This window comes from Apostichopus japonicus, chromosome 3 (genome assembly GCF_037975245.1).
Source record: "Apostichopus japonicus isolate 1M-3 chromosome 3, ASM3797524v1, whole genome shotgun sequence".
Lineage (NCBI taxonomy): Eukaryota > Metazoa > Echinodermata > Holothuroidea > Aspidochirotida > Stichopodidae > Apostichopus > Apostichopus japonicus.
The window spans coordinates 16,544,096-16,570,435 of NC_092563.1; the positions used below are offsets into that span (position 1 = coordinate 16,544,096).

At 38.3% G+C, this 26,340-nt stretch overlaps 1 protein-coding gene across 1 annotated transcript; it reads left to right on the top strand.

Moving 5' to 3' along the window:
• The first annotated feature begins 17 nt into the window (after nucleotides 1–17).
• On the top strand, nucleotides 18–24,466 carry LOC139965212 (probable ATP-dependent RNA helicase DDX27). Its single transcript, XM_071967368.1, has 19 exons — nucleotides 18–176; nucleotides 1,385–1,576; nucleotides 2,644–2,899; nucleotides 8,479–8,576; nucleotides 9,271–9,376; nucleotides 10,161–10,334; nucleotides 10,806–10,956; nucleotides 11,439–11,538; nucleotides 12,048–12,189; nucleotides 12,956–13,092; nucleotides 13,656–13,754; nucleotides 14,700–14,782; nucleotides 15,373–15,467; nucleotides 15,950–16,156; nucleotides 17,275–17,339; nucleotides 17,721–17,853; nucleotides 18,640–18,757; nucleotides 20,664–20,759; nucleotides 21,646–24,466. Exons 1-18 carry the CDS (start codon nucleotides 102–104, stop codon nucleotides 20,743–20,745), a joined length of 2,313 nt encoding a protein of 770 aa, XP_071823469.1. The 5' UTR covers nucleotides 18–101; the 3' UTR covers nucleotides 20,746–20,759; nucleotides 21,646–24,466.
• The last annotated feature ends 1,874 nt before the right edge of the window (nucleotides 24,467–26,340 follow it).

Consider the following 26,340-nt stretch of genomic DNA (forward strand, 5'->3'; position numbering starts at 1 on the left):
GAAATCTTTTACTTACTAATAAAACGACTGTCCCACATAGACTAGCATCTTCACCAGATGTGTTGAGATTTGCGAAATTTGTACTCGTTAAAAATACAAAGATGGACTTTGTTCGTACAATTGGTGAAGAAATAGACATTGAAGAGGAATCAGAGGACTCCAGTAGTGATGAGGAGGTAAGAGATTTATTTTTAAGTCAAATGTTGAGTTAAATCGTCATGGAGCAATGTTTTTCTTGTAGTAGAAGTACACATGTGACAGTAGCGCATTGTAGCCTAACGCACGATGTTACACAATATAAGTGTAACTGCAAGCCTAATGTTAAGACATAGCTAGCCTATACTTGCATGCAGGTTACCAGGCATTAGTACAATTACGGTGATATGATATTTAATTAAGCGATAAAGGTGGCAGATTTTTACTAATATTTTGAAAATGGTGGCTGATGGACCTAGCACACTAACCTTATCCTAGGCCTAATTACGGCCTAGCCTATATTATCTATCATCACTGTTCGGTGTTCAGGTTTACCAAGTAATACTAATAATGACCAAATGCAGTATGGTTAGACTATAATGGGCCAAATAAAATATGATGTTCATAACTTACACTACAGGTTTATATCCTTAAGTTGGTACTGGTTGATTAGTTCAGCAAACAGGTCTTAGGCACAAGCACAGATAACACTAACACAGTAACAGGAAATAATTTGGTGTTCAAAGTATATCTGGTTCCTGTGTAAAAATCTGCTATATCTACGTACACAACTTTGGGCTCGTTTAGCGATCTGACTACTTTGCAATGCAATTTTGGATAAATTATTCCCTGGTTTATGCTTTTGTAATCCTGGTCTGCAAACATTGCCTACACTAGGTCCAGGAATAAACTGGGTACTGTTGTATTACAGTAGCGATAACAAATTTGTGAATCAAAATTAGTTATCACACCTCATTGCCATTTGGAAATGTTTCCGTGGTTTGATGAAAACCCCTTTTAATTATGTTTCATATTTATCCAACTTGAAGCGTTAACCTCAAAATTTGTAAAATTGTTTTCATTTTTTCCATTCAATAATTCACTTGACTTGAAGGAATTTCAGGAACACTGATTTTCAGTATTTTTCAGAAATGCAGTTTAAGTTTTACTTTTAGTGATGTTCATTTTCATTCCACTGTATTCATCCACCTACAGTAGGCAAGATGTTGAGAGTATGAGTAGGCCTAGCCTTAGAAACACACCTTTGCAATAGAGTATATTCTATTTTATAGGTTTGTTTGTGCAAAAATCCTCCTGAATCTCAATCTAGGTGGTCAAACTTCACAAGTTGACCCCACCCTACGATTCCTCTTTTCAATGTCTGTTTGTTTCCTTCCACATCTAACAGGCTGTGGCACCCAAAGCATTTCCAACCAATAAAAAGACAGGAAAAAGTACATTTGAGGAAGAATTTGAGTTTACTGAGAAGGGCCTCGTAGAGGAATCGGAATGGACAGATGGCCTTGAGAAATTTGTAAAGAGACCAACCAAGACAACGTTAGAAGATAAGATTGCAGAGATAAGAAGAGAAAGAAAAAGGGTAACCAGGAGCCTTGTATAATCTCTATTTTTTGTTTCAGATTCGCTTTAAACTATTCATGATAAAAGCAGTTTGCAAAATACCTCTAAATAGGTACAGGCCAATGAGCTGCAATGATAATTAAGTGGAATTACACATTTGATAATATGAATCATATTCACTTGACATCGGAATATCTGAAAACACTAAACCCAAACAGTTTCTTCTGATGTACACACTGACCCGTATGTACTGAAATGGTTACATCCTGAAATAACTTGCCCTCTCAAAAAGAGTACAATTTTCAAATGAGGATGCATTCTTAGTGGAATGTTGAGTGATGGTTCTGGAGGTAGTATGGAGGGGCTAAGCCCCCACCCCCCCCCAAAAAAATGTGGCTGCCTTGAAGTTCTCTGATCATTGGTGTGCGGCTTTCATAACAGTATTTGAGAAACAGTTTGCTGGTAATATTACTAGTCAGGGCAAAAGTTTTATGGATCATTTGTGGTTGTCCCTCGGACAGCCAGACCTTACTATTTGGTTGTCGCCTTGTCGGTAAAAATGTTGCAAAATAAAAGAACGAGTGACCAATATGTTCACTGTTGGAGAGATATAAAGATTAGTGAATTCATAGAACAGCAATAAGTACACTGTAGGAGAGATGTGTAGGTTTGATGAATAGAACAGTATTTTTGGGTAAAACCAATTTAACCTTTTTCCTGTTTGGAGATATTTAGTTACAATGCAATCTGAATTTGATGTAAATATCAAATTTCTGGATCTTGGATGACTGAAAGTCCCATCAAAAATTGAATTGTAACTTGTTGTGAGAGGAATGTAAACATAGGAGTCCACTTCTATTTGTATTTACCCTTTGTACCTCTGCTGACCATCTTGCTTAAGGTCATTCGTCAGAGGTCACCCCATTAAACTGCTCGTACAATAAAAAATGCATTCAGCATGATGAAAGAAAAGCCCAGAATATGTCCTTCTACCTAGTACTTGCTAATTGGACGGTGTTTTGAATCATTCAGTTTGGTACCCAGTAATGCTAATTTGCTAAATAATTATTTTCTTCAAAACGGCAGAAAGAAGCTCTTGAGAAGAAGGCCTCGCTCAAAGAACAGACGGCCGAGAACAAAGATGAAGACGAGCCAACGACAGATGCAGAAGCCAAGAAGGAAACCGATGAAAGCGGCGCCCAAGAAGAAGAGGCAGATTCAGACGACGAAGACTCTTCAGACGAAGATGAAGAGGTTGGCGTGGCTGAGATGAATGAATACTGGGATCAAGTCAAGAACAAATCAGTCAGCGAGAAGAGGGTCAAAATGCAGCAGAAGGAAGGTAAGTAGAAATGAGGATGAAAAACTGGAGTAAATCAGTAGCGAAAAGAATGGCCGTTGCAACTATAAAGGCATTATTTGCTTACCTTGAGATATTGTGGGGAGGGAAGTGCAAATGTTGAGCAAAGAGGATGGAGTCTAAATGCATTTAGATGTCATGAATGACAAATACCACAAAAAGTTCCTTACATTAATACTGGATAGGTTTGGTAGGATGGCAGAAAACTGGGTAATGAAAAGCTCAATTTTTTTCCATTGTTTGGGAACAGCTATATTGTCTACAGTGTGTATTCTCACTGTGTTAGTTTCACAAGGAAGATTTGACAACTAGAGCATGTCTGTTATTACTCAAGCAAAAAAAAAGATCATTGGTTAGTGTTATACCCTGGATTAATGGAGGATTATCCTGATTCCTAGCGATATAACAAGAAGACAAATGCTAAGTGTTTACAGCACATGCGGCCATATTGAACTGTTTATTTTCATCAGGTCACATGCAGATCACAACAACTTTACCAAAATAGATGGCGTGATACTGATATATAACACTCCTTCCTTCCAGATGATGAAACAATCAAATATTTTTCTTCATTAAACAACTCAACTTTTATCAAATCAATCAATCTTTTATCAAAACAAACAAACAAAACTAACAACTTGAGGGTATAATTAGATCTCTAACCTCTTGGGTGGTCTGACAACTCTGCCTGACCTGGTTACTGTAGCTGATGGTGCAGGGCACTCTGCTACCACGACTGGGGTTTGACCTGTGTGGACAGGACTACCAGATACTACTGGGGATGTGGTGGAAGGTCCTGGCTGATCCAAGTTAGAGCTCTGCCCTAATTCCCTAGTTGTCTGAGGTACATTAACTGGAACTGACACGACATCATCATCCATAGGGGAGTTGATGTTTGGTTTTCCAGCCATAGCATTTGCACCAGTATCGTCAGGGATAAGATGATCTGAGTGTACAAACCTACGATTATTGCCAGGGATCCTAACAATATATGTACGAGGCCCCTTGACTTTCACTATGGTACCAGGAATCCATCGATCCTTCCCCCCTCTAACATTTCGCACCCTCACTGGTTGATAAAGGTCGAACTGCCGCACTGATGAACTGCGGTCCCTTTGCTGTTTTGCAGCATCCTGTCTCTTTTCCACCTTCCTCTGCAGGCTAGGTTTCACTAAAGAGAGCCTAGTCCTTGGGGATCTCTTAAGAAATAACTCTGATGGAGTTTTCCCGGTAGTTGTGTGCGGGGTATTTCTAAGAGTAAATAAAACATTAGCTACCTTGTGACCCAATGTCTCCCCACTTGACTTAGCAAAGCATTCTTGAAAGTTTGAACATTGCGTTCTGCAAGCCCATTCGTAGCTGGATGGTATGGAGGGGTGAGAGTATGGTCCACACCATTGGACTTCAGAAAGTTCTGAAATTCCTCAGATCTAAACTGAGGACCATTATCACTTACTAGCTGAATGGGTAACCCATAACGTGCAAAAAGTGTTCTCAAAACATTAATCGTGGTAGTACTTGTTGTGGTATTCATTAGTAATACCTCCAACCACTTTGAATGGCTATCCACCACTAGCAAGAAATTCTGACCTTTGACCTCTGCATAGTCTATGTGAACCCGCTGCCACGGCTGTGTGGCCCATGGCCATAACAGCAATGGTTCAGGGTTAGGCGCCTTCTGCACTTGTATACATTGCGTGCACAGCCTAACTTTATCCTCAATATCCTTGTCTAAACCTGGCCACCATACATAACACCTAGCAAGTGCCTTCATCCGACTCATGCCCGGATGACATTCATGAAGTTCACTCAGGATAAGCTCATGCAATTTGGATGGAATAATTACTCTACGCCCCCAAAGAAGGCATCCATCCTCCAGGGATAGCTCATCTCTGCGTGTGAAGTATGGTTGTATGGCAGGGTCCACACAATGATTTGGCCAGCCAGATAGAGTAAACTCTAAAACTTTGGCTAAAACTGGGTCCTTGTCTGTATGTTTTGAAATTTCAGTCGCAGTAATAGGGGTTTCCATTAGGACTGTCTCAAAAACAAAATACTCCTCTGGGTCACCACTAGAGGCTTCCCCAACTGGGAGTCTGCTGAGCAAATCTGCATTTGCATTCTTTGCGGAAGAGCGGTACTCAATATTGTACTGATATGCGGACAATAACACTGCCCATCTCTGCATCCGAGCTGCCGCCAAAGCCGGGATGCCATGTTTTGGTCCGAAGATCTTAGTCAACGGTTGGTGATCTGTGATAAGTGTGAAATTAGTGCCATACAAATACAAGTGGAATTTCTTGATCCCAAAAATAATGGCAAGAGCCTCTTTTTCGATTTGGGCATAATTCTTCTCGGTCTGACTCAATGTCCTAGAGGCATATGCTATGGGGCGATCTGAACCATCTGGATATCGATGGCCCAAAACAGCTCCAAGTCCACATGGACTAGCATCCACACTCAACACTAGAGGTTTATTTGGATCAAAATGGGTGAGCACCTGATTACTAGCTAGAGCATTCTTTGCATTAACAAAAGCTTGCTCACAGTCATCACTCCAAACCCAATTAATGTTGTGTTGCAGTAGGGCATACAATGGTTGCATCTGAGAAGAGAGATTCCTTACAAATTTGCCATAATAGTTCACCATGCCCAGAAAGGACTTCAATTCAGATACATTGGTTGGTCGAGGTGCCTTTTGTATGGCCTCGATTTTGTCCTGCAAAGGGCTCACACCTTCACTGGTGAGCTCATGACCAAGATACCTGATCTTTGATTTCATGAATTGACATTTTGTGCCATTCAGCCGAACATTGTGCATGTTTAACCTCGCAAACACTGCATCGAGGGCCTTAAGGTGACTATTCTCATTCTCAGTTGCAATCAAGATATCATCTATGTAACAAAATACATTGTCTAATCCAGATAATATTTTGTCCATCGTTTCCTGGAAAATAGCTGGTGCAGTTTTCACTCCATAACACAAACGTTTTGGTGACAGTAACCCCTTATGTGTATTCATTACTAGGAGCCTAGCTGATTCGTCATCAAGAAACAGCTGATTGAAAGCACCAGATAAATCAAGCACTGAAAATACCTTAGGGTGTGTACCTCCCTGTGCCAGTTTTGCAAATAAATCATTAGTATTTGGTAATTTGTATCCCTCATCTTCAATACAATCATTCAAAGCTTTGTAGTCTCCACATACTCTTATTTCACCGTTTCCCTTCTGTACATGCACAACTGGTGAGGCCCATTCACTATAGTTGACTTGGGTAACTATATCATTCTTGATAAGTTTCTCATATTCATTTTCCACCTTTGACAACAATGAGTAAGGCACTGGTCTACTCTTTTGGTATTTGGGTCTACTTTTTGCTTTCACCCTCAACCTAGCAGAGAATCCCTTAATACCCATATCCCTTGATGAGAACATTTTCTGATTTTGACTCAACAAATTTTCCAAGGTTGGTGACACAGGATTCCCCAAATTTTGGATTCCAACCTTTGCTGGTTTTGGCTCAGATACCACAAAAATATTCTCCCAGTCCAGTTTGATTTTACTCAAGTGGTCTCTGCCGAAAAGGGATGGACGGCTTCCCTTGACAACCAATAAATCCATCCTACAACTAGTACCTCCATACTTTGCCGTGACTACAATACTCCCTATCACAGGCACCTTTTCACCTGAATAGCCACGTAGGGTTATATTGGTATCCTTTATGGGGTAATGGGTAAAACTGGACTTGTACACATGCTCTGAAATGGTGGAACGAGCCGCACCGGTGTCAATTTCCATGGTTATTGGAACATTAGTGTCCCCTACCACTAACGTAATCAAATACGGCTTATTGGTCTTTACACCTGATAATGTATGATATAAACCACAATGTAAATCACTTTCATCAGTATTAACACTATCTACATACTGTTCATTAGTGTCCTTATTACTAGAACTAACGTTAGGCTCACCATCCTCCATAGGCCTATAGCTAGTTGAGACGGAGTGGTTGCGGTGACCCCCTGTCCTTGTCTGATTCTGCAAACTTTTCTGGCTTTGAGGTCCCTTAGCCCCAGATCGGCAAGCTCTTTGAATATGACCCTTCTTCCCGCAAGAATGACAGTTTACCTCGCGAAACCTGCAGTCATCGGGCTTGTGGTTGCTTCCCCCGCAGCGATAGCATGATTGTGCACTGTTAGCTTGCCAGGGTTGCTGATTAGGCCTATTGTGCTTGTCGTTGTTTCTATTAGTCCCCTGACCCCTTCGTCCTTGACTTTGAGGGCTCCGCCAATTCAATCTGTTTGTACTCACAGAACTTCCTGCATCGATATGTTCCCTTGTTGCTATGCCAGCCATTTCGTCTGCAAGACACTTGGTTTTAGCTTTTTCAAACGTCAGATCAGCGGTTGAGAGTAGCTGCGTCTGAGTTTTCACAAATCTTGTGTGCAGTCCCGAGACCAGTCTGTCTCGCAGTGCCTCCAGTAGAAATGCGTTGAAATCGCAATGGGTTGCTAAGTTCTTCAAGCGAACAATAAAGTCTGCAACTGACTCGGTTTCAGACTGTGAAGCAGCCCAAAATTTAAAACGTTCAGCGATCACGATCGGTTTCGGTGAAAAATGTCCTTTCAGGATGGTTTTCAGATGCGCGTACGTCTGTGTACACGGCTTGTCTGGGCTACATACCGTTTTCAAGAGCTTGAAAGTCTCAGCGCCCACCATAGCGAGAAAAAAATTAGCCTGTCTCGCCTCGGCAATATCGTTTGCCACTATAAAGGCATCGCAGCGATCTGCGTAATCTTCGAAGCTTTCGACTGTGTTGTCAAACGGCCCGATATTCCCGTAAACTGACATGTTTACAATACAGAAATATTCTGGGTTATATTATAGGTTCTTCCTTAGTTCGTCGCCAGTTTGTTATACCCTGGATTAATGGAGGATTATCCTGATTCCTAGCAATATAACAAGAAGACAAATGCTAAGTGTTTACAGCACATGCGGCCATATTGAACTGTTTATTTTCATCAGGTCACATGCAGGTCACAACAACTTTACCAAAATAGATGGCGTGATACTGATATATAACAGTTAGTCTTGACCATGAGCACTTTCAGAGGTGACAAGCCTTGTTCTACCCTAAATTACACCAGAAAATCCTGACCATAGCTGTTTTTTTCGTCTATTTTTGGTGAGAAGTGTTATGTCTTTAAAAGTGCTTTAGTTATTCAAGTTAGAAATAGATGACTATGATCAGGAATTTAGTAGTTTTTATTTGATTTGATTTTTTTTGGGGGGGGGGGGATTTATTATTATTTAGTATTGAACTGTACCCAGTTGGTTTAATGTAACTTGTACAAGCCATTTGTAACTAAACATGATTTACTGTATTTACTGGCGAGTTATGAGACTTGTTTTCTGACGTATTCAACGTTTCATAAAGCTGGTTCCTAATTAGTCATGAGAATCGAGATTTACTTGAAAGTTACTAAAGTTGCTGATAGTCAGTGAAGATGGATCATTCAGATTGGTTACTAACAATCGCTTAATGTTTCATCTTATATAGAACAAAAAGAGAAGAAGCCATTCTTTCAGGAGTTACCCGAGGCAACAGATGAAGCCGCATCCTTTGATCAGATGAACTTGTCTCGTCCACTTATGAAGGTACGACTCAAAATAATCGTTTTCTTTTGTCGGTGTATATCTTTTCACTTTCGTTTTCCATGGGGCGTTGTCAGCTTCCTAGATACCACAGGTGTGTAATGTAGGAGAAGTTCTCAGTATCATTTGCCAGGTGTCTCTCGTTAATTGCAAGTCTCCTTCATACTCTGTAAACGTATCAACTTATGCAGCTTTTCGAGTTAGCTTTGAGAGGGTTTTTGCCAATGCCATTCGATACTAAAAATCCAATTTACTATGTAGGCTTTCTATATTTTATTGCAAAATTATGATTGTTGTATTTTACTTAAATTTCCAACGTTTCAGGTTTATTCTTATCGATTCATTTATCATTTTTGTTAAGTTCTCTTGGAAATATTGTCAATGTAGCCGGTAGCTACAGTACTGCCAGTGATTTCATTAATAGCAATGTTGACTTTGCAAAAAATGAGAAGGGGAACTTAAAAGATTTCACAGAGAGGAACTCTGCCATAAAATGTGTGAAAAGCATTGCATCCTAATGATGTGAAGAATCAGCTTTGATATCTTGCAGATAGAGGAAACTTCTTTGTTTCCTTTCCTAGGTATTTCTTTCTTTACAAGATGTGGTTTGGTTTTACTTCTCATTTAACATAATTCACAAGAATACCATTGCTTCCTCCAGTGATGTAACCATCTATTCAATTAATTTTTTGGCCAGGCCATTTCTGCCATGAACTTCCGAACTCCAACCCCGATCCAGTCCAGGACGGTGCCGATAGCCCTACTGGGCAAAGATGTATGTGCTTGTGCTGCAACAGGAACAGGTAAGGGATCACTGGTTAATGTTATGTAAATCATTCAAGTAAATTTGAATGAATAAATCGGTGGTGATGGAGAGAGGACGGTAGAAAGGTAGCTGGGAGAGCTCTTTAGAGTTTAACTATGTCGGGTTGCACATCTCGAGACAAATTCGATAGTTTCACTTAACTTTTATGTTGAACAGATACATTTTCATACTTTTTGATAACAACGTAGTGAGGATGAACATAGTTTCTAAGAGATAAATCCTCACTCAGCTGACAGTTTGTGGCATTAAGTGAATGTGGCACGTACAAATGATGCAAAATTTTCTTGGCTATGAAGAGGAATTAGGATGTTGGCTTAGGAAATTTTTATTAAAATAAAGGGGGAAAAAAGAAAAAAATGCAGACCTGTTTGTGTACTGGTGCAGGGAAGAATTGATTCGGTATTGCTTTGCTAAATACAATACAAAATGATCATCAATTGCTATAGAAGTGTAAAGAATGCATAGCAGTTTTATACACAGGAACTATAGTAATTTTGAGGAGAAAAATTCAGAACTGCTATACAGAATTTGAATACTAAATTACTCACTGTGGTGGTCTAGGTTGTTTCTCCTAGTATAGATAACAGACCATCTTAATACATCATCAAACTCTAAATTTGTAACATTTATAGCATTACAGGTTTGTCTTTGTTTAAATTCTGCTTTATGCTTGATTCTCTTACTGTATGTATAATACAAGTATGTTGTATGTTATATGAATATGCACATGTAGCGCATTAAACTGTGTTAACTCTTTACAGGTAAAACTGCTGCTTTCATGTTACCAGTACTGGAGCGTCTCCTATACAAACCCCGGCAGGCTCCCATCAGCAGGGTACTCGTCCTGGTACCCACCAGGGAGCTGGGGGTACAAGTCTTTCAGGTCACAAAGCAACTCGGTCAATTCACAGAGGTGGATGTATGTCTAGCCGTGGGTAAGGCTTGTTTTGCAATATTATTCAAAACAGTGTAAAACAAGAAACAAGAATGTAAAACGGTTTAAGTGGAATGAGTGAAAAGCTTACCACGAAAAAATATACTAACATTGATATTAGTTTGTTTATTGATGCCTTAGTTATTAAAGTACAGGTGTGTCCAAACTGACATTGCAATAAGTTATCGGATCTCAAAACAAAGATACTCATTCATGAAATCAATGATGTTTTGATAAATTCTACCTTCATGAGTAAACTTTAGCATTTTTTTTCAAACTTTTTTCATTTCTGCTGAATAAAACACTCATATCATAATCTCCATGTTGAAGAAATATACTTGTGAAGATAAATTATAGAAAGAACAATATTTTCTTGTGTTGCTTATTATAAGGTGTGAGACTCCTTACATTGAACTAGAAATTGTTTATCCTTAGAAGTTTCCCACATTGTGTTTATTTCTCTTTCATCCAGGTGGTCTTGAAGTAAAACTACAAGAAGCGTCTTTAAGGAAGGGACCAGACATTATCATAGCCACACCAGGAAGACTCATTGATCATCTCCACAACACTCCGTCGTTCGGTCTCACCGGAATAGAGATTCTGATCCTGGATGAGGCCGACAGGTAAATAAGATAGAAATAGATTGAAGAGAAAAGTTTAGGAGTTAGTTTGTGTTTAAAGTTTGACTGGAGAAAGAGGAACCTATTCCAATTTTATCCTTGAGAAATTTACATGCAATTCCTACACAGTGTTTTTCGTTGTGAATCTTGTTTGCTAAAGCCATTTCTTGCATCTAACATCGTTAACACTTTGGATATTCATGTTTTGGGTTTGTGTTGGTGGGGGAGGGAGCGGGGAGGGAGGGGGAGCAGGTTGGGGTGTAGTTTGACACACCGCAAGAAGACAAGAAATTTGACTCTCAGGTCTCCAGTTTTGTATCTCGTTGTATTTATTGCACTGAGTAAAGAGAAAATCAAAACTAAAATGAATGCATTGTTGTTAGCATAACTAGTCATTGAATTCTGGCAACATAGATATAGTTCTTTGGAAGAAATGTTGTAAGTATAATCACTTTTTTTTATTTGATAATCAATCAATCTTGCAGGATGCTGGACGAGTATTTTGATGAACAGATGAAGGAAATTGTGAAGATGACCTCTGCGACTCGTCAGACGATGCTCTTCTCTGCTACAATGACAGATAAGGTTAGTGTCCTTTTAGGGAATTAATATTTTTATTTATTATGATTATTGTCATTATTATTATTATGATTATTATTATTGTTATTATTATTATCATTATCATTGTGAGCATTGTTATTATTACTATTATTATTACTGTTGTTTTTATTGTTATTTTGATTATTATTATCATTATCATGATTATCAGTGTAATCATTAGTATTATCTTTATCACTATTATGATCATTATTATTATTATTATTATTATTTTTTTGGGGGGGGGGATAAAAATAAAGTGTGCTGATTGCAGCCTTTCAGCGATGCTGGAGATATTTGGTTGTGGTTGACATTCTGGGACATCTGAGATTTCCATATCATTATTTTCCGCCCAGGGAAGTGTAGGGGGAAAGGGACCTGAAACAATTATTCACCCTTCATACGCTCTCTTTCCATTTTCTGGTTTTGGCTAGTATGCTTCATCAGCGTGCAACTTCAACAGTGATGGTTACTTTTTATTTTGCTTCGGTTGATAGGTCAAGGACCTCGCTCTGGTCTCCCTCAAAGACCCGGTCAGGATATTTGTGAACGAAAACACAGAGGTGGCTTTCAAACTCCGTCAAGAATTTATCAGAATTAGAAACAATCGAGAAGGTGACAGGGAGGCCATCGTAGCAGGTGAGTGGCAATAGTATGCAACAGACGGACAGACAGACAGACAGATAGATAGATATCAAGATACCAGTAGGCTTTGGGCGTTCATATAGTCATGAATTTTAAAGCTTTTGCAGTTATTTTTGTCAGCTTTATTGCTTTTAAGTTCCAGGGGTTGTCATCAGGCTGATGATAGATAAACTTTGTATCCTTAGATGCAACAAAAAGTAACTGTTCAGTGAATTATACTAGGTATTGAGGTAGATTTTGTTTTACATGTGCTAATCGGGGGATTAACGGCAAGAGTCTGCTAAGACACTGCTTATACCAAACAGTAGAGGTTCCGTGTGGTAGCATTGCCTTTGCAAACTAAATATGTGCAAAATAGTAAACTGTGTATATAAATGTTTAGAACAACAAAAGATAATATTTGAACTTTTTATTTTATGTAGATAATTGGTTCCTCCAAGAACAGGGAATTTAGTTAACTATTTTGTATAAATATTAGTCTGTTTCATCATTTTGAATCCCCAGAAAACAACCTCGAAATGGTAGATGTCAAGTGCAGTTTGACTGAGGTGAAAAATCCTCCCAGCCAGCACTCATTTCAAATTTACACAAACCTCACATGTCTGACTCTCGTCTATGTAGTTTAAAACCTTTCATGATATTCTGTTTTACGATTGCAACAAAAGTTCCCATTAGAAAGGCATGTATGACATCATTTCTTTAAATTGTAAATTTCCAAAGACCAGCTTTTATATTTGACTGAGAAATGTTTTACTTCCAGCTCTGTGCTGTCGAACATTCCACGATCATTGCCTGGTTTTCGTTCAGACCAAGAAAGAGGCGCATCGCCTCCATGTGATTCTCGGACTCCTCGGCCTGAATGTCGGCGAACTCCATGGAAATTTAAAACAACCAAAAGTAAGTTCCAGCAAGAAAACCAAAAATTGTTATTGTACGTTTCCATACTTGAAAGCAATAATAGTGGTTAACTTGTAGCAGAGACTTTAATAGGATAGCACCGTTCTGTACATTAGTTTAAAGGTATGCTGTATTGGCCCCAAATATGCTAGATATTCAAATATGGTCACCTTTGGTCAAGAATCTTTAACTGTTTTTATTAGTACCTTTGTTGATATTTTCCTCACTGGGACATTCAGTCATCTTGTGTGTTCCTTAACAATGTCTGTGAACAATTTGGAGAGTAAAGACTTCCAGGAAAGTACTTTTGAAAAACTTCTAGTAATTATAGTGTGCTATAATTTGGGGTCTATACTGACTACCTTTAAGTCAAAAGGTTTGTCATATGGACAAAACTGGTGTCAGATGTGTGTCGCCAAAACAGCGTCTTTTACTGCCTTTCTAATCTATGAAAATGACTCATTGCTCTTATAGAAAGCAACAACATTCTGTACTTTGAATCGTCAAAAAAAACTGTCCGTTTTATTAATTTTTTTTATTCCCATTTCTGTTTTCAATCCCAGCGTTTAGAATCTCTGAGAAAGTTCAAAGAAGCGCAAGTTGACATCTTGGTTGCAACTGATCTCGCTGCCAGAGGTCTTGATATCGAAGGAGTCAAAACGGTAATTTGAATTTTCCTTGCATGCTTTTTGTAATTTTTTTTTGTAATAAACATCTTGGTTGCAACTGATCTCGCTGCCAGAGGTCTTGATATCGAAGGAGTCAAAACGGTAATTTGAATTTTCCTTGCATGCTTTTTGTAATTCGTAATAATTGCCTGACTGGTTTGTGACTTGATTAAATACTTAATCAAATATTAGCCATATTTGAGCCGGATTTGAGCTAGATTTAATGTTTATGAAGGCCACGTCTACAGTTTCAGTACATCTTTAGAAATTGGATTAATACTAAGAATGTCATCCTTCTAGAGCCGTGGTTTTCAACCTTGGGCTCGCGGGCCCATTTGGGCCCGCGAAGCCGATTTTGTGGGCTCGCGAGCATTGCCCCAGTAATGATTAAAAATTGTGGCATTTTTGGGGGCTGGTGGCGAAGGCAGATGATGATGTTTCTTAGGAAGCCTCTTCGATGAAACCTTGTACAACGGGTAAAATTTACTCAACCCTAACCCTATAAGACTAGTATAAGAGAATTCGGTGACTCCCACCAACCACTGCACACTACGTATTTACCAAGGTTATGATGTGTGGAAGCCTTGCTTTGTACCATTGCCTTGTACCATTGAGGGTTGCAAGAAATCTTTGAGATAGGCTCTAATTGGGAAGTACCTGTCATCTGATCACGGAGGAACATACATAGCTCTGATTGAGTCCCCGGGTCACTTGTGTCAAGAATACACTAATAAACGCTGTGAAAATGATTTTATGAAGTTGATAACTTTGCAGGGTAGGGTATGGGCTCGCGAGGACGGCTCGGAAGACGAATTGGGCTCGTGATCGAAAAAAGGTTGAAAACCAAGGTTCTAGAGTTATAATTATTCGCTCTATGTTCTTGTACCTTTTAAACCGTGTCTTCTATCATTTACAATCACGGTTTGTCCTTGTCCGCAGGTCATTAATTTGACGATGCCAAACACAGCTCAACATTACGTTCACAGGGTCGGGCGAACTGCGAGAGCGGGCAAAGGTGGCAGGTATGTGTTTTGACCTGTTATGACCCTGACCTCTGAAGGGATTGGGTACTTCCAAGAGCAGTTACCTGTGATTCAGAGACTATTGGTCATGAAAAGTATGTTTTTATTCAGGACCACATTTAGGCTTTGAAATGGGAAGCTGAATTCCTCAGGAAAAATTGGATGTTAAAGGAACATTTGCAACATTTAATCATGAAAAAGGTGAATATCTTAGAACGTGAATCGATGTAGGAAAACATTAGAGTGGTTTAGCATGTTGCGAGATGACAGCGAAGACGATAATAGGTGGATTAAGTTGATCCAATGAAAACAGAGGATTCAGCTTTGCATTGGCTTGAAATGTAACATTGACAGAACCTGTGGAAGGAAAACCTCAATGTTATCCGAGAAGTTGGTGAAGTTTGCAGCATGACTCTACTATATTATCATCAAATACACATGAACTCAAAACTATATTATTACATATCCAAGTTGGTTGCATTAACCTTTCAATGACGTTAAACAGTGGTGAAAGTCAGTGGTGTAATAAAAATATTCCTGCCTTTATTTTTCGTTTTCACGTTCATTTCTGATTTTGTCGCTCATCACAGATCTGTGAGTCTGATCGGAGAGTCGGAGAGAAGGATGTTGAAGGACATCATCAAACAATCCAAGACGGCTGTTAAGAGCCGGACGGTCCCACACGGTAGGATGCAACCATTATATAATATACTAACCAGATGTGTGGTTTAGGGAAATGGACTTCTGGGATACGGATTTCTGAAAATAATTGTCACTTTTATGCACATATCCGGAGTAAAATTTGGTCTTCTCAGACAATTAGTGGACTGTAAACCTATTTACATGTTCTTTATATGACTACAGTTGAATATATGCATACACGGAAATAATTACGTAGATGGGCAGCCATCTTAACAGGACAGTACAAATCTTTACATGAGACCATCATTTTGAGATGACAAAGTTAGTGATGACCTAGCACCTTCAGTTCTATAACATGTCAAAATTATGACAAGATCAGTTATATTTTGTACTTTCTAAGAATCTTGTATTGAGAAACTGAATTATGAATGTTTTCTTGTAACTTCATAATTAAGAAAAAGAAACTAGGAGTTTTGTTATATAACTTAAAGAGCCTTAAACTTTCTATTTTTGTTCTGGAAACAGAGGTGGTCGAGCGATACAGAGACAAGATCGACAGTTTGGAGGAGGATATTAAGACTGTCTTCCGTCTGGAGTGGGAGGAGAAACAGATACAGACGACAGAGAAGCAGGTACACAAAGCAGAGAAGATCCTAGAGCACCAGGCCGAGATCCTGAGCAGACCAAAGAGAAACTGGTTCCAAACGCACAAGGAAAGGATGCAGATGGAAGGTAAGGAGACATTGGGTTTTTGCCAGACGATACTTAAAAACCTTTTTTTGTGTATGTAATATGCCATAGTGTCTGGGAGGGGGGTGGGGGGGGGACATTGGCTTTTGCCATATGGTACAAAGCAACCTTTATGTGCATGTAATATGCCATAGTGTCTGGGGGGGGGGGGAGAGGGGACATTGGCTTTTGCCAGACGATACTTAAAAACCTTTTTTTTGTGTATGTAGTATGTCATAGTGTCAGGGTTGGGTGTGGGAAGGAGACAAGCCTGATGGAGCCGTGCAGGCAGGTTATAAAAAAACAGTTTTAAAAGACTATTAAATATTAAGATATTGGTAAGGGTAAAGAGGACAAGCAAATATACACAGAATGGAAGCTATAAAAACTACAACGAGGGGAGGCTTAAATACTGGGAGGCTGCTCCAGACCTGGCAACCTCACCTGCCCGGGAGAAGAACTAAGCTAGGAAAAAGGAGATATCCAGTGGCTGGGCTGTTCCTCAGAAGAGAACTATTCTTCCGGCATTTGACACACAGGCCCTCTAGCCACCTGGTTCCTAAACAGGGGCCGCCCTCCCTCTGCCAGATCTGAAGCCTCCTCCCATGTAGTATTCACCTCTCAAGGCTATTTTGTTTAGCTCATTTAGTTTGGATGTTTACACATGTTGCAGACTATTTCAGCTCAGACAAATTGTTGCTGGCTAAAACAGGTGCCACTATTCTGGCAGGCCGGACCTTAAACAAACCTGCCTCCTTTAGGCTATGTTTCAGTGGTCTCAGGGTCATGACTTTGATCCACCTTGGCCGGTATAAAGAAATGTTTCTTTTCTCTCTTTGTATTTGGTCATATTTTCCCAGTCAGTTTTCCATTTATCATTTATTTAAAATGAAGAAGAAATGATCATATGGCTATCGCTCTTGGACCTAACTCACTTTAGAAGTTGTAAAACAACGGTAAGGGGATTTCTAACATTCATTTACCACCGGGGAAGAAACCCAAGTAAACTATGATAATATTATGACATGATCATGGCCTCGCAGTAATGACACCGTTCTCCTTTTTCTTTTTCATTTATGTTTAATAACTGGTAACACTTTTTTCCCTGTTTTTGATTTCAGCTGCAAAGAGATTAGAAGAAGGAGAGAAGAGGAAAGGAAAAAGAGATATGGACGTGGATGAATCTGTAAGTTGATTTAAAGCTGCATCCTGATATTGAAGATATCACAATATTGAGGTATTGTGCTGTATCATTAAAGGAAAGAAAGATCAGCCTATGGGATGTAAACATGGAGATGACTTAGTTGTATCCAGTTATGTGTATTTGTTAGATGCTCTGTGGTCAGGATATTTCCCAAAGTTACAACCAAAAGAAGCAATATGCAGCTTAAAAGAAGACATCCAAAGGATTAGCACTATGCACAATGGAAGGGAGGAGAGTGGGGGGGGGGAGGATGTGTAGGTGATTGTAAGGTTTCTCCAATAGCTCTTTTCTCGGTAACTCATTTCCTATCAAGAAAGACGATGGTCGACTGTAAACCGTAAAATATTCTAATCAATATTGCAGGCAGACGATCGTATGGAGCAGGAATTACAAAAGGCTCAGCTGTTTGCTGCGAGAGAGGCTAAAAGAGGCCGAAATACAGTGAAACGTCCAGGCATCGCCAAGAAGCAAGACAAGAATCAACTCTGGATTCAAAGTAAGGAACCTGAACATTTTCCTGTCTATAATTGGCAAAGAATGTTGTTGATGACATTTTGTAGTCGGAATAAACTTCTATGTGTTTCAAGTTTCAATCATTTCTTGTCTTCACGGTACGACGTTATTGGCGTTCTGCCCTTGTAATGTAATAGACAGAATGTCAAACCAATTTAAAATATACTATAATTTAAACAGGTTACATTCTTTTCCTCTGATGCCAGATGCAAAATGCAAGAACTTCAACAATCTCAGTTGATCTTCTGGACAGTGCAATACATTGCACTTGACTTTCCTCGCAATGCTGCAGTGCTTTATGGAAATATTTGTCATTAATTAGTCTTATTATTCTGCAATATTTGTGATTGAAATGGGTTAAAAAACCACACACACACACAAGAATGGAGGATAGGATTAGTAAAATAGCAGATGGATACTCAAAATAAGAAATATAATATCAAACAAATAATCCAGTTGTTTGTTAAAGTTTCGGTATGGGCCAGTTAGCCTAACATGGCATATTTCACTGAGGGCAGTCACTGGTCATTTCATCCGCTCATCGGGCATCATTTAATGGCATGTGCTGTACAACAAGAGATATTCTGTGAAGGTCAATGCATTACACACATCGGCTCAAAAATGTCTGTAACTAGTGATCAATTTATTTGGTTGAATACTGCCTGAAATATACAGATAGTATTGCAAAGTTAAAGACAAAAACGATTTCACAAACATAACAGATCTTGTTCTTCGAACGTTTAATCTTATTTTACTCTATTTTTTCCAGAGGTTAACAAAGTCCTTAAGGCGAAAGAGAAAGCGAAGAAGCAAAGAGACAAAAAGAGTTCGTTCTCCAGAGAGTTGACGAGTATCAGCGGACCATCTGTAAGACAACTCAGAAACAGGTGAGGTGGCTGCTATTATTTTGTATCATAACTGTTACCATGGGAATGAAGATGTTATTGACAACATTCCCAGAGATGCAGTGTTAGCTGTTGGTTTGCAGTTGCTAAATTAAAGATAGGGCTCGAATGAGTTGGCAAGTTGCCGTCGGGCCCATTAACATCATTCGTTTACCTACTGCAACAGCTTTGATCAAGTCGACGAAGGTACTCATATAATTATCTCGTTTATTAAACTCATCAAGCTAACTCAGGGTTCGGTGGTTACTAAATTTAAATGAAATTTATTACTCACCAGTTCGTGAATGAACTCTATGTAGAAAAACAGTAAATTAGAAACTATAGGGATCCACCCATAATTACGAATAAAAAGAATGTTGCGAAATGAGATCCTTCACAAAATACGAAAAAGTTTAGATCATCCAAAATAAAGGAATGCGGCTCCAATATAAAGTCTTCACATAAAATAAATCGATAGCGGTTGTAAGGTGTATTTCCCAACTGGATGGGAAATACCCGATCGAGATAATTAATGCAATCAAACGTTGAAGTTATTAGCTCGTCGTGTTGAGTCACAATCGGTAGTCCGAACTAGCGATGCTGGTTAAGTTTATACTACAAAGATAAGACAGGAGGACTCTATCAATTACAAGGGATCAAAATTGTTTGAAAGTGCAGTAATAATGTGTACCAGCTATTAAGCAGCTGCAGGAAAAGTAAAGAGGTTTTATGTTAGATCTCATAAAACAGCTACTTCTAATTCCTGATCAAATGTGATTGCACATTGAGAATTGAGTAGTCTGTGTACCATGCACATGGCTGAGTACTGCTTACACATACAAGATGGGAGGTCTTAAATTGTACTGGAAGGAAGGCTACCAGCAGTGTTTGTAATCAGTAATTTCCGACATTTAATGCTTCAAATAAAGAATATTTGCACCTATATTTGTGCTACAATATTTTCTTTTTACAAAATAAAGTGTACATGTATTATATGAAAAATGATATAAGTTTCAAACCTTCAATCTTCTGGCAAAGATGTATTTATAAGACGTTGAATTAATTGACTCGGGTCTTGATAAACTCTGCCATGCATGAATGTCTGCAGAATTAGAATTTGTAGCAAATATTTACACGTGTAAAATCTGAGGGATAGCCTAAAGTCGCAATTAGTTTGCACCAGCTTAGGTGGGAAAAAAACAGGTCATAGAATTGTAGGAAACTTAGACCACTGGTATTCAAACATTTTTATTGGTGACCCCAATTTTCACCTTCAGTATCTCGGATTTTGTGGCCTTGGGTAGCGGCCTTTAGGAAGGAGATATTTCCCAATTCTTTTCTTCAGAATTTTCCGACCTTGCAAAAAAACGGTTGGGCAATCATAGAAGGGTTGTGTTCTCCATTTGGAATATCAACGCTGCTTCGACTATTCAGTTTTGTAAAAAATAAGCAAAATCTGGAGTGAAGGGACTAAGGTTCATCTATTAGTAGTGAAAAATAACCAGCTCTTGTGAACAGTGTTGGTTTTACTTGTCCATCCTACTCTGTACCATTAAAGAAGAAAACGTCAAAATGTTTGGAAATTTCCGATTGCTTCATGTTAATGATTTTAACTGCCAATAGTTAAAAAACTTTCAGGGTGACAGAACTTTACAATCGTTAGAAATTCTTACCAGTTAATCATAGTTCAGTGAGTTAGGATATCTAGGACAGGGCCTTAGACGTTAGATTTATTGCAATGTCGTTCATCAATATATATGTATACTCCGTCAGTTTCCTTAGGTATCGGAAAGAGGTTACATCTAACACACAACTATGTCGCTTTTTTTCAAATTACCTCGGGTATTAATATCTAGTTTCGTTTCATAATTACAACTGTGCATAACTATATTTTATTTTATATCTGTAGAGCTAATGAAGCCGAAATGGAAGAACGTGCTGATGAGAAGAGGCAGTCTTACCAGAACAAAGGAAAAAAGAGGAAACGATAGAGATGGAGAAGAGGGTGAGCTGGAGGATGAAGTATCCTCGAGGAATATTGATCATAACCTAAAGCTTCAAATTCTTTTTGAGAGATTAGCTTTTGTATATATTGCTTCTAGCTGGCAAATAATTATAATTCTAATTATTATTAAAGGATAAAAAAAATTATCGCAATTTTTTTTTTTTATCTTTGAAATGTAGGTACCCAATTTTATTCATTCTTCTTTATTGTACCTCCCTCGCTGTAATAAGTTTGCCAAGAGTTTTTGCAGTTATCAGGGGCTTCCCTGGCGTCAAGAAACACCATCAGAAGTGTAGACTGTAATTGCAAAGTCAGATACAGACTTATTAAGTAAATCCAACAGCAACTAATAATTGTCCAAAGAAAATGCAAATTGAAGTTCAGTCAAGACATCAAATATGACTCTGTAATTCACACATGAATATTTCAAAGGAGACTAGCTAATAACTTGTGGATAGTTCAGTTTAGAGGCTAGTTACTATTTTGTTCAGTTTTGCAAAAGTTTATTTAAATTTTTAGATAAATTATGTTTTAGGTTAAGACAAAGTTAAAAGTGAAAACACCAGAGTTGGAAAGAACTTCAAATAAGTTATTTCATGGTAAGTTTGAGTCATTGCCAGTAGTTTCACCAACTTGAGGCAAAGTTAACTCAAGTCACTTTGTTATCTCTGCTGGGAAATACTTGATGGACTTTTCGATTCACTTCACTTCTGAAATTTTGTAATGTCAGTCATGGCTCCATGATAACGATGACAGGTAATCAATGATATTTGTTTCAATTAGATGTTAGAAAAATTACGCCAAAAATATTGCTGTTTAGGAGGAGGATATTTGGAATGAAACCTCAAAGCACTTTTATAGACTCGGTTGTTTGATTTCTATACAGATGATGGAATACGTACTTCACCAATGTGGTTGCCAAGCAGTATCCATGGCAACCCAGTCCAATTTCAAGATGGATGCCTATTCTGGAAGAGTTAGGAGGCAGAGTTGAAGAAGAATTTACAGCAAATGGAGTGTTGACTTATTCATCTGGGGACGTCTTTCTGGAAACAATAAATGATACAACGTCATCTTCTGTCAGCCTTGTTCTCAGCTGGTTCACATTCTTCTCACCTTCCTCGTGGAGACAGACTCATTCCTGGTTGGACGTGAAAGAATGGATTTTTACATCTTTCCAGCAGTTCTTCTTTTAAACGGAATGTCTGGTCCGCCCTTATATGTTAAGACCGTGTTCTATATTACGTTTAAGATTCCAGAGCTATTTGTTAAAGTTCCACTAATGGACGTATCCTATTCGATGGCTCTGTTTAGTCCAAACTGGCTTATCCTCAGAGCCCTACCCATGAAATTAAAACTTACGACTCTGCTAAAATGCTTGAAAATTTTAGTTTCCTACCGACACACCTAGTTTGATGTGACGCTGACATTGATTGTTTAATTCAATGACAAATGAAAAATCTATAACTGGTAAGGATTACACAATGTTTTACATCAAAGGAACATTGTCAGTTTCTGTTCAGAGGCGCTACCTCAATAATTGGCTCTTTTTCAGTATTCTACGGAAATGTAGAGATGGTACATCAGATTGGCAAACTGATGTGAGGATCAGTAACATTTTGACAACCCTGGAGATTTTATAATACTAGAAAGTTGCCCTGTTTACACACTTTTTACCAAAGTAAGTTCATTTACATTTTTTGACCATTGCAAGATGATAGATCTATATAATTGTGCTATGAACCAGTTTTCTTTAAAGTACATATCTATTTAGATAATGTCTCCCCCCCCCCCCCCCCTAAGATCTTTTACAATGCATTTCAAATTTGATCAACATATATATAAAATATTCATTTTGTTCTTGACTGCAGTTAGTTATATGAAGAAATAAAATCATAGCTTTAACTCTGAAAAAGATCCTGCCAGGATCGAAACGTAAGGCCAACGTACTTTTACACATTCTCCTACACAGGCTCTCTAGTGGATAAGCAGTTTGCTATCAGTTTTATTTCATTTAGATATATATCATTTAAAATCTGTAACTATAGATGTTAATTCAGGAAAACAACAATTTCCATGGACTTAAACTTAAAAAGTAAACTATCTATGAGTTCTTGGATTTTAAATAGCAAACATGTCAATAAGTTCTCAGTTGTTGAGCTTGTATCAAAAACTGGGTGGGGGGGGTCCTTGTTGAACTCAGGGTAGTAATTTGGGAGAGTGAAATAAAGTTATGAAACTGTTGTGTCCTGAGAGAAAGTTCTTAGGGGAGGAATGTGATTATAGAAACTAAGAAGCAAAGTGGGGCTGTCCTTTATCAACTATTTACATAGAATTAGGTTCACGAATGTCCAGTTAGTTTTCTGGTTCAACTGTGATCTGCCAATTATTGGTGGATATTTCTCTACCTGCCCTGGCACCCTTGTTAAATGAATATATTTTCAGTTCTTTGATGATGCTTACATTGGCTTTGGTGGTTTTGAATGGAGCCACTTCATTGAAAACAGATGAATTATACAGTGAAGGATCACATGACACCCTTCTCTTTTTTTTGTTTTTTTCAACCTTTGTCGAACAATCTGCTGGGAACAAAAAATCAACCTCTACTCTAAAGATAAATTGTTCCACCTTTTTTTCTAGAATCACCAATTGTTAAATGTTAATGTTGATGTTGTCAGTACCGTGATTCTTTTTAGCATTTCTGTAAAATGAAACACATTATTCCTAACAGGGTATAGAAGAAATGGGTTAAAAGCATGTGGGCCTGTGGTCTTGATCCAAGTTGGAACTTCTTTGGAGACAGAAACCAGATACAAACAATTATAATTAATGTTTACTGATAAGTAAATATATGAATGCATTATTGTAATGGTTCACAGTATCTATCACAGTTTGTCTGAAATGGTAAATATAATTTGTGTGGTGGTTGGGTTGGGTTTGGTTTTCATGAGGTTGTATGAATGGAGGATGTGATAGTTGTTGTTACAGTAGATATTGTAATAAAATATTGCAGGGTTAATACGTTCAGCTAATTTATGTTAAGCAAGAATTGTAAGACAAGTGTCAGACAAGTGTGGTCATGCTACCTCACTATAAAGCTGATTTCATTTCTTATAGAAACTGTTTTTGCCCTCTTTCTGGAAAGAAATGAAATTTATTCAAGGGATGACTGCACAACCTGATTTAAATTTGATGCACAGATCAGTGAAACAATTTTGTCCAGTGCAGGCTACATTTTCATACCTTTTTATTTCTGAAATATTACATTTCAATAAGACTTGTGAGACAAAATGGTTGGACTTCCATGCTCAGCACAGGGAATATGCACTCTGCTCCTTTAATAGAAGCAACAAAATATCTGGGAAAAAATAATGTTTCCCTCCCTCCCCCCACCCGCCCCCCTCCCCCATGGTAATAACATCGTTTGCAATGCATTTCAAATTTGATCAACGTAAATAAAATGATTCATTTTGTTCTTGAGTGCCTGCAGTTATTTATATGAAGAAATAAAATCATGGCTTAAACCATGTAACTGGTATTTCCATGTTATGACAAAGATGTAAGAATGAAAGATAAAACATTCACTCTGAAGCCAGAACAAGAAAGAGTTGATGTCATTAAGATTGCCTTAAAGGAGTTATCCAAATGTTTAACAAATTAAATATTGGAATATATCAAAGTGAAAATAAATATAGAAAAAGAGCTTACTATATTTTGTTTTCGTATTTGTTTTCAACTTTTTCATATATAAATACAATTCTTAACACATCCTTGAATCAAGGTTGTAAAGAAAAATGGAATCTTCAGAAATCCTTGTCTTAAGTCGTAGGTTTTAGTACATGTTTCATTTAATTGATGGTCTTTTTTTACTGCTCTCTTCAAAGTAGAAAGTTGAAGATCAGCGACCATTCTAGATGAATATTCATAGGGGGTGATGTGTTATCCATCATGTTGGTCATGGAAGTCTAAGGGAACCTTTCCCCCACCAAATACATGTGCTCCTCCCACCCACACCTCATACAAATACATCATACTGACAGTCACTCTAGTCGATAGTTAAATCATTTTTTAAGTAGCCTGGGTTAATACGTGAGAAACAGCCCCATGATGGTTCCCCTCCCTTCCTACACCTCATAAGTACCCCTATCGTGGCAGTTACCCTGTTCCATTCCGCAACTCTGGATGATGCAGACTGGCCATGCACTTTTGTTCCCTTTGCTACAACGTACAATATTAACTTACTACATACAGTGCATAACTGGGGCGTGCTACATTACTATCTAAACTATTGTCAACATAAACTTGCAATATGCTTAACTAGTCTCCTAAATTTATTCTCGTGGCATTTATATCGTCGTGTTAGTAGAATGAGTCGCAATTTACTGATAGGTAACTTTCGAATGGTTTATAATAATTATTATCATAAGCGTATCGTGCTAGGCCTACAGATGCAGGTGAAGCAGTCGGTTTTCTATTACTATAACAATATGTAGAATTCATTATAGGTTTTTATTTATTGCTGTAGAGGACGCCTTGTAACGTACCCCGAAGAAGATAACGAAAGTTATCAAGTCTAAGTATTTATATCTTCTATACCTACATCAATATTTAATTATTATGATATTCAAATCCTTATCAAACAATTGAACCTAGAGATATATAATCAAAATGTACAATCTCTAAAGGGGCAAGCCTTTGACGAGCCCGATGGGTTCCATATGGATGGGATGTCATTGTGGTATCATTGCTTTGTGAACATAAAAGTGTATTTTCCTTTTATCTGCTGATCAAGCAAGATTTATGTGACAGACGAACACAAATAATTTAGTTATAACGTTACACTGAGAGGCAGCGCTATATATATATATATATATATGGGAGAGAAGTAGCCTGACGGATAGAAATGGCTTTCTCCATCCTTAGATCCAGTGGCGGAGCGTCCATACAGTCAGGGGGGGGCGGATGCCCCCTGGCGGACTCAAATGGACTGCTGGAGCCCTTTTCAGCTTTTTACCACTTTTTACTTATTCGAGATTATTGACTTTTTTACAAAGATACCACAGGGATTGTGATGAAGCGCATGTACTTTCAACACCCATATAAACTTCCGAGTTGTCACAAATGGCGATGACACCTATTTATTCTACGTTTATCTGCAAATTAGCCAGCTAGGTCCGGAAAGGGTCATTTCCGGCGATCTAGGGAGTATCTTTACTCCAAAAATTTCTGTACGCTCCGCGCCAACCTGTAGTGGCGCTCCGCTTAGATGATGTCGAAAGCGCCCCTACAGACCATTCTCGCCCCCCCCCCCGACCAATACCCTAGCTCCGCCACTGCTTAGATCCGGTCCTAACATTTGCCCCGCCAGTGGCTAGTGGCATATGTCGAGAGGAATATACCTACACATGAATGTATAGAGGTAGTTAAGGACGTATAAGAAACTATAGAATGTTGTGGTTACCTGCGTGTAATAGAAACTTATAACTTACCTGTCATATGGTTTTAAATTACCCAAACATGTTCTAGTGGGGTGGCATACCGTTAAGAAGATAAGAAAGGTGAAAGTTACAACCAGCTAGGA